At 48.6% G+C, this 8,443-nt stretch overlaps 2 protein-coding genes across 2 annotated transcripts; one reads left to right on the top strand and one right to left on the bottom strand.

Annotated features, from left to right (window-relative positions):
- Window positions 1–222: 222 nt before the first annotated feature.
- J7337_005642 (uncharacterized protein) lies at window positions 223–1,708 on the bottom strand (the record flags this gene model as incomplete). The annotated part of the gene is made up of 4 exons (XM_044823317.1): window positions 223–372; window positions 425–758; window positions 806–1,156; window positions 1,212–1,708. The coding sequence occupies 4 exons, from the start codon at window positions 1,706–1,708 to the stop codon at window positions 223–225; spliced, it is 1,332 nt and encodes a 443-aa protein (XP_044681808.1).
- Window positions 1,709–3,993: 2,285 nt separating this feature from the next.
- J7337_005641 (uncharacterized protein) lies at window positions 3,994–4,420 on the top strand (the record flags this gene model as incomplete). The annotated part of the gene is made up of 3 exons (XM_044823316.1): window positions 3,994–4,065; window positions 4,089–4,263; window positions 4,314–4,420. The coding sequence occupies 3 exons, from the start codon at window positions 3,994–3,996 to the stop codon at window positions 4,418–4,420; spliced, it is 354 nt and encodes a 117-aa protein (XP_044681807.1).
- Window positions 4,421–8,443: the final 4,023 nt, after the last annotated feature.

The following is an 8,443-nucleotide window of genomic DNA, read 5'->3' as shown; positions in this document are numbered from 1 at the left end:
CTGTAGACGTGAAAACATTCGATACATAAAACAAGCCACAACGCCTTGTATACCGGTCCTGTATTGAAGCGCACAGCTGAATACTGATTAAAATAATAATCCACCAAAGTCCATTACACAAACATCTGTTGTCCCTATCGTGGTGGCCCTGCCTCCTCTTCCTGCTGGACATTTTTTAACCAATCTCCCACATTTGCAATCTGCATGACCATACAGCTTCATTTATAGCTTCGAAGGAGCGGCTGCAGCTGCAGCCGCGGTTGGAGTGTTTGATGAGTCCTTTGGCGATTTTGCGTGTGTATCACTCTCTTCAGACTCATCGTCGCTGGGGGGTCGGCTACTATCGGTGACATTGCCTCGGCTCTTGGTCATCTAGACGATCGTTAGCTGAAGGTGGAAAATGTGGTGCATGTCCGCTACTCACCCATCCTCGGACACCACCAACAAGACCCAGAGCGTAGCCAGTGATGAACTCTTTGGGTGTTCCAGAAGCACCTGGGGAACGTAGTGCCTCTGAGCTGCCTGCACTGTTAAATCGGGCGGGGCTCTGAGGACGGCTAGTAGGCCAGAACTGCTTGAGCTCACGACCGAGTTCTTGACCAGTAGTGGTCCAGTTGTTTGTGATGTTTTCCCGCAGGTCCTGAACATGTCGCTTGAGATCCAGCTCGTTCTTCTTGAGCCAGCTCACATTGAGCTCCTGGCGGGAAGTACCGCGCTTAAATTGTCGGGCAATGTACTTCTCGTAGTCGCGAACGATTCTGCGAGCTGTTAGAATTATGGATAGCATGGGTGCTCGTTAGCATACCTTGTGATGAGACCAGTTGTGCTGACACCTTCTGTTCGCTGTGTGACAAGGAACTTGCCCGCAGCCTTGATGGGCTGGTAGATGTCATCGCCCTCGTCCGCGCCGTAAGGAAGATCATCGTGGGCGACGTAGTCGAGCTTGTTCTCGTCAAGAAATTCGGGGGTAACAATCCATGGGCAATCCTCGATTACCTCATCGACCCATTTGCAGTGGCGGAGAGTTTCGGCACGCTCAGCGGCAGACATCACAGTCAAACCTTTGCGCTTGTGTGTTTCGTGGTCGCCTGTGACTCCAACGACGAGCGTTGTGTCAGGAAAGGCCTTCTTGGCCTGCTCGAGTTGTCGCATGTGGCTAAAGAGTAGTTGGCAGACAGCTCAGTTTCAACAAGTCGGTTCTTTTGACTTACCCAAGGTGGAAGAGATCAAACACTCCATCAGCGTATACACGAACAGGTCGGCCAACAGGAGGTGGGTTCGTCTTGTAACCACCGGCAGGATCTTGGAGCTTGCCGATGGGGGGAGGGGGCATGGCCTCGATTCTTCGCTGCTCCTCTTCGTCAAGCTCCCTCAGAGAAGGCTTGCGACCCTTGCGACCGACTCGTTCAGCAATGTCGATGCTGGCTTCTGTGGTATCGCTTGGCTCGCCAGGATCCAGGGCGTGGTCAGCGGCTGTTTCGAGGACACGATCCGAGCTAGAGCGCTGTCTCTTAGGAATTGGGCCTCCAACAGCTGATCCTCGGCTGTGAAGTCGTCCCGACTCGGCGGCTGTTGTGTCTCCCTCCTCACCAGAGGCATCACGAGAGGATGTCTGAATTCCATTATCGCCAAGGTCAGCGGCCGACTCTGCGCGAAGGGAGTTTCTCTTGCGCTTCCCGCCCTGGGATGAGCTCGATGGCGAAGACATGGCTGATAGATAAGACTGGCACGTCACTGACTTGACAGTTGGGGGAAGATGACGTGGCTTCGGGGTCGGGTCGGGTTGTGGGAGAGGATGAGAGAGACCTTACGAGTAGGGGCCTAGGTAGGTAAGTATGGTCTTTAATTATGTGCGTGCTGAGGAGCGAGACGGGGAATGGAAGCGACCTGGGACTGCTGTAGCAGTTACTCCGTAGGTAGTTTATTAACCTGGAGAAAAAACGGTTACGGCTACCGAAGAAGTTCCACGTTGACGCGAAAAAAACCGGGTCTCGACTTTCTCCAAAGCTGATTGGGTTTGGGGCGCAATATTCCCTGTAAAAATCTGGGGTTTTCCAAAACTTGGCTTGCCTTACCACAACACTTTATATGCGAGACTCTGAGGATACCGTCATCGGAGGCGATATATGATGATGATTGATAAGGTAAAAGAGCAGAAACAAGAAACAAGGCATGATGCATTGATCAAGACTGGGACAGAGGCATAAGCTGATATCTACAGATAAGCCATGGGCTGCTTTCTTCCTCTCCTCTAGAATTCCCTCCCCTATACCGATACATAGCTCTCGATGTACACGAACGACACCGTGTAATTAAAAAAGTGGCCCGGCTTTCTCGTGTCAAAAAAGGAGTGCAATCTCAAAAGTTAATAGCGCAACTACTATCGTCGTCACACCCCTAGATGAGACAGGCAACTGCTCTCGTGACAATGCTTGTTCACTTGTAATTGCGCTCAACATGAATTTTGTGCATCTTAATAACTGTTTTTTGAGCCGAATCGTCGTGTCAAATGTCGATTTCTCGAACGCGATGTGGATTGTGGCGTCATTGCTGTCACCCCTTTAGCTGATCTACATGAAAAGGGGGAAGAAGCTTGTGGAACCTAAGAGCTCACGGGAGGTCACAACGGTCACATGACGACGCACGTGAGTTTCAGTGAATGCATCAGACAGACTAAGGTAGGTACGAGTACCTACCTTACCTTATGGACCGACACCTCCACTGGTATTCATCCAAGGTTCCTCGTGTTTGCCCAAAGGATTTGACAAAGGTTAGCCAATGATCCGGATCAGTCAAGCTTCCCCACAGATTGCCTCCCTAGAGATTGCTCTTCGACTAAAGTAATCTTGAAAGTGCAGCTTATGCTCATACGTAGGTACCTAGTTACCAATGCAACATGCAGACCAAGATGCGTTTGATACTTGGGCCGGGTCATCGACCACAAGGCCCTAGAATCATCCAAGGCCAGGTGATCGTAGCCAAGACTGGAGTTTAGACAGTATTCCGAACACTACCAGCACAATAAAGCAGAGAAGTTTTGAGTTGTTCGCGCACTCGTTGGTACTTCTGTACCAGCAGAGTTTCTGTCTCTCTTCATGGCCTCTCAAATTCTGTCCGTTTCAAGCTGTAGCTCCTGGATATAATTTCGATAGGCCCTTGCCTTTTCGGACCAAGCACCCCAAACCATACAAGTTCCTTGTCTGATACTCAGCCTTTATTGGTGGTTAGTAAATACCCTAGTCGTTATCACCAACGCATATCTAGACCTACGTACCCCCAAGAAAAAGAATACATCTGGCCTTGCTACTTCTCATAAAAATGAAGATCTTGAACAAATATAGCCTTTCAACCTCTAGTCACGCTAGCCACCGCAAAACTTTCTTTACCCGAGATCACTGGATGTTGCTTCACTCTCCCTGTTTCAAATGAAATCATTTATGGTTGGCTCTTATTTGGCTTCTATGACTTTTCCATAGTTGCAAATGGTTTGCTTTCTTTGTTCTGTCCGTTTCAAATCACCAGGATGTCAATCACAGGTTTCAAACCTGGACGAGTCCGCCAATCCAACCAGTTCGGCTATCAGACCCTTTGAATAAGCTTAGGCTAAGCCTTAACTTAAATGCCGAGAAGTGCATATCCTGAATTAAGCTTCCCCTCGTCAAGTTCGGTGACAAACTGGCAGCGGCTTGTCTGTCATTAGCTCCGTTCCCAGGATTGACTGACCTGCGGCTTGAGGTCTGGCATCGTATCATTGCATGACAGAAATCCTTTATAAGAAGCCAGGCCTGGGCAAACAACATGGAGTCCAACAGGATATTCTTTGCTACTTTCTTTCATCTTTGGCAGTCCCAGGCAGGCCCGCAAAGCACATTCTTTAACATCTTCCACTTTATTTTCATTTGAGTGATTACTGGTTTAATCAGCTCAACATACGAAAAGCCGCGCTTCTCACACTTGCCAATCTACAGTTCTACAACCAGTGTTGCTGATGCCATGCTCATTCTCGAAGATGATGCTACTCTCCGCAGTGTCTTATTGGGCCCGGTCAAGCTGAGGGCGTTCACTGTAAGGTAACTTGCACTCTAGAGCAAAACTCCGGCACCTCTACCATCTGTGGAGAAGGTGCTTTTCACGCCGCCGATAAGGTTGTTCAGTTTAGCGGTGGTGGCACTGTCGAGATCTCTGACTTTTATGTCGAAGACTATGGCAAACTTGTGCGATCTTGCGGTAACTGCCAGGATAACGGCGGTGTTCTCGGCGGTAGTAAGTCACATCAGAGACATCAGTCCAGCTTAAGGCTAACAATTTCTCAGCCAATACTAATTATGGCGACACCTGCACCATGTCCAACGCTTGCGAGGACTCAGGCAAGAACTGCGACCTTTTCAAGGGTGACTCTGGCGGCAGTGAACCCTCTTAGGCTATCTAGTAGCCCCGATGGCACTTCTTTGATACTTGCTAGGTCAGGCTTGAATATGGGAAGACCTCAATAGAGCTTGATGGACGTCAATCTTATGTTATTGTATCGCCGTAGATTACTGTAGAAGGGTTCTCAAAGCCGATCATGACACATATCTTTGCCTAAATCAAGTGGGATCCAGCAAAGCCGTCGTAATCTGAACCAACTGCACCCACTGTGCGTTTATGATTCTCGTAGTGTGCATATCTGCCTGTAAAGGCAATATTCCGTTCGAGATAACTAGGTAGATCAGTGCTGGTGGTTCAACTCCAAGACATACTCGACTTGACGTGGGGTTGTCGTCACTGCTGAACGGGGGTCATCTACTAATATTGATCTAATGTTTTCTGCCAGTGGCAGCAGCTGTCACCCGTGAATAATGATACTGGTTGCCTGGGGCCAATCTTTGTTTTCAGGCAACTCTCTACTTATCTGTTTATCATTTATTTCTCCCCTCTTGCTTCTTCTTCTTCTTCTTCTTCTTCTTCTTCTTCTTCTTCCATTTCTTCCTCGCTCCTCAAACAGCCGCCGCATCACCCCTGGGCCTTGCGCCCGGAGGACTTCGCCCCTTTTGAAGCCTTTTTGAACCGCTGTGAAGAGAACCTGGTGAGTAACCTTGATATTGACTTGAAGTTCCTCTCATATTGCAGTTCTTTTGTCTGACTGAGTAAGTCATAGCAGCCACGGGAGACGAGAGGTGTACAATGCTGAAAGACTTCGCAAAGCAACACAGCACCCTAGGCGCGCCCATTACGCCTAGGGATGCCCTACCACGATAAGTAGCTTCTGGTGGGAAGGGGCATACATTCAGGCGTGATGTATGAGAGTTCCTCGCCGGTCGTCAGTTGCACCCTCCTTCCGGGGGGCCCTCTTCGTGAGGGTCGACGTTCGGATTTCTCTTTTTATCACTACCAAGGCCTTTCGCCAGACTCTTGACTAGTGTGTACTAAAGAAGTTTTTCACATTCTCCCTCTCTCTTTCTCATTGCTGTTGCTGGACGAATCTACTTCCATGCTCTCAATCGATCACAGATGATGCAAGGTCTCTACTGGGATCCTCCACCATGGGCATGTTCTACAGGTAGAAACGACAAATGAACTGTGCCTCGGTGCAGGGCAGCCTTTTACTAAACTTCAACCATCGAGACTTCGACTACACAACGAACGATTTCGCTGGCTTGACTACGTTCTCATCTAGTCACCCGGTCTTGAACAATTACATGAAGGTCAGTTACGATGTTTCCTTGGAAAACTTCTGTGGCTGATATGCCTAGGGACCATTCTTGATACCAAAGATCTAGGAATACCTCTGTGAGATCTCTAAAAACGCCTACTTATTCGCCCAACCTCGCCAATGCTGGTCAGGGCATCACCAAGGTACTGACAACGACCCAACTACCCATCAAGGCTAGCGAATCTTCGAGTTGCTTGACTTTCTCTACCAACACAGAAGTTTTGGGCGATGATTTGAAGCTGATATCAGACTATCCACTTCTGCAGCTTGAACGCGCAGGCCCCGACATGTGCAGGCTATTTGGCTCACGGCCTGGTGCACGAATACCGTTCGAACCAGATGTCTGACAACGAAATGCTTTCGATTCAACCGATGCCATTGGAAGTTTGCTGTTCAGTCACACCAACATCCGCTGGCAGAACATTCATTTCTTTCAAGAGAGCGACGATGATGAGGCTTTGGTTTCCGTAGCGCCTGCAAAGACTCTCGTTGATCAGATTGCCGCCCAGATGAAAGCACGGTTTTCCAAGACATATCGGCAGCAAGCTAGCAAATTGATATGGGCGATTCATACAAGACATTAACTTGTCAGTAATCCCACCTAGTGCTACATTAGGGTCACTCAATCTTGCATGCTGCAAATCGTGTTGCTAGCCCCAAGCAAAGCTGTCGGGCGCCGTCCCTGGTCACATCGAGTGAAACAGGTCACCTTCGATTAAGCCCACGATATTTGTCAGGTTGGTGGTTTCAAGTGCGAGCAGTTCCGATTGCTCATGCCCTGCCTTATCATTCCTCTTCCTGCCTCCGCAGGACATCTCCACGAGCTCAAGGATCGCTTGACCATATCACAGGCACAAAAGACGTACGAGATGGACACGGTCGTTGATTGGGTCTCTATTCAGATCTTCGTAGGATAGATTCTGGCCATCGTGAGAAATATGTCTTTCAGAGCGTCTCTACGCCGTGGTTGGACCAGGACGACAGCATCAGCCCCAACTTCAGGTTGGTGCGCCCAGTGCTTGCACTCAAGGATCTGTACGTTCTTAATTCTGCGTGTTTTCGAAGCTTCTAATGCCATATAGGAATATTTCTCGGTCGGATGATGTGAACTGGGGGCTCAAAATTGCCTCACATCGTGAAGCTTTAGCCGACACATTGTTCAACGGTTCCCTCTATCTTGTGAGCAGCACACCGATTTCCAGTACTTGTCTCCCATTACGACCGCTTTGAGTGAAACCAAAGATCAATGCTTGGGAGATCTTCGATCCAGAAGCACCCTTCGGGCATTTTCGTTTCGCTGGGACCACGACTTGTTCGGCTGATAACAATAGCCATGTGCACAGTTCGAGCAATGACAAGGAGGGTTTAATTTCCCCGGGAATTTCGTCTTCAGTCGTCTCCTAAGGCTGTGTTCATGAGATCATCATATATTCAGGCCTGGCAGACTTGAAAGGACAATTCCCCATATCAACCACTCTAATTCTACGTCTCCTCGTACTTCTGATTGCGACCAATGAGTCCGAGTCTGCAGTCAACAGAGTTGATTCTTTGTTAGCACAAAGTCGGCGGTACCCAGGAGGACCAGACGATGACATATCAGTCAAGAATCATCTGCAATTCTCGACCGAGTAACTGAGACGGCAAGATCTCTTCTTGTGAATGGTTCCAGCTTCCGCCCGAGCAGCTCTTGTCCCTCAAAGCCAGGAGATGATATCGACCCCCAAAGACTATGTGCAACCTTATATCGAGCATCACCTTTCGGATGAACCAGATCGAGACTTGCCGCTGGCCAAGATATCTTAAGAGCACTCACTGTACCACCGGGCACACGATCGCCATTTGCGGCTCTGACTAGCTTTATCGACAACCCAAATCAATCAAGGATTTGTGCCTGGTTCAAGAAGGTGTCTTTATTGAGAGGTCTTCTATCCTTTACACCACTATCTAGTGCCATGACAACGATATCAAGTTCCATGCTCGATTTTATGACTCAAGCATGGCAGTTGGAAAGCACCAGTATGCGACAAGAGCATCAAGCCAGGTGGCGTCTGGTTCCATCCCAAGGACTTTTGGCTCACACCCAAGACCATTGTGGCCAGTCCTCCAACGGTCATCGGTGCAAAAGACGATCTCGACTTGGACAATTCCGAATAAAACGGCCTTCTGGCGGTAAGGAAACACAGAGACCCATAGACAAACTCGAGAAACGTTGTCAAAACTGCAGTCAAGAGTAAGAGCAAGGTCGCTGATAGCTGGGATAACCGCAGCCAAGGACTGTCGGAGTCCGAGACACCTTCATTTTGATCTCGTAATAGAAGAGGGTTATTCACAGGTGGCGTTCTATCAAGCACAGATAAAGTAGCAATCCCAGTCATTCTATCGGCACTTGCACCAGTACGAATCAAGTGAGAGTTGCTCAATTCCATTTAGTCTCGGGGCAGAGAAGAGCATCTTTCTTGGACCCTCGGTGTGAATTATGGTTGACCGCTTAGACATGGTCTATGGAGTGGGCTCACCGATCTGTGTACATACATATTCAGAATTTTCCATGTTTCCTCGTGTTTTGACCCCCCTGCAGTAAATCTTTATGACATATAAAAAAAAAAAAAAAAGCTTTTTTTCTTTCTATGGCAAAAGCCACAAACCCTGCACTGTCCACAAGTTGAATGGAAACCTGAGTCGCCTGAATGACTCGTTTGAGACACAAAAACTCAGCAGTTGCTGAGAGAAATGTCTTTGATTCACTGGGTT

The sequence above is a fragment of the Fusarium musae genome, chromosome 4, assembly GCF_019915245.1.
Source record: "Fusarium musae strain F31 chromosome 4, whole genome shotgun sequence".
Taxonomy (NCBI): Eukaryota; Fungi; Ascomycota; class Sordariomycetes; order Hypocreales; family Nectriaceae; genus Fusarium; species Fusarium musae.
Note: the sequence above shows the minus strand (reverse complement) of the source record. Positions and strands in the feature narration are given on the sequence as shown.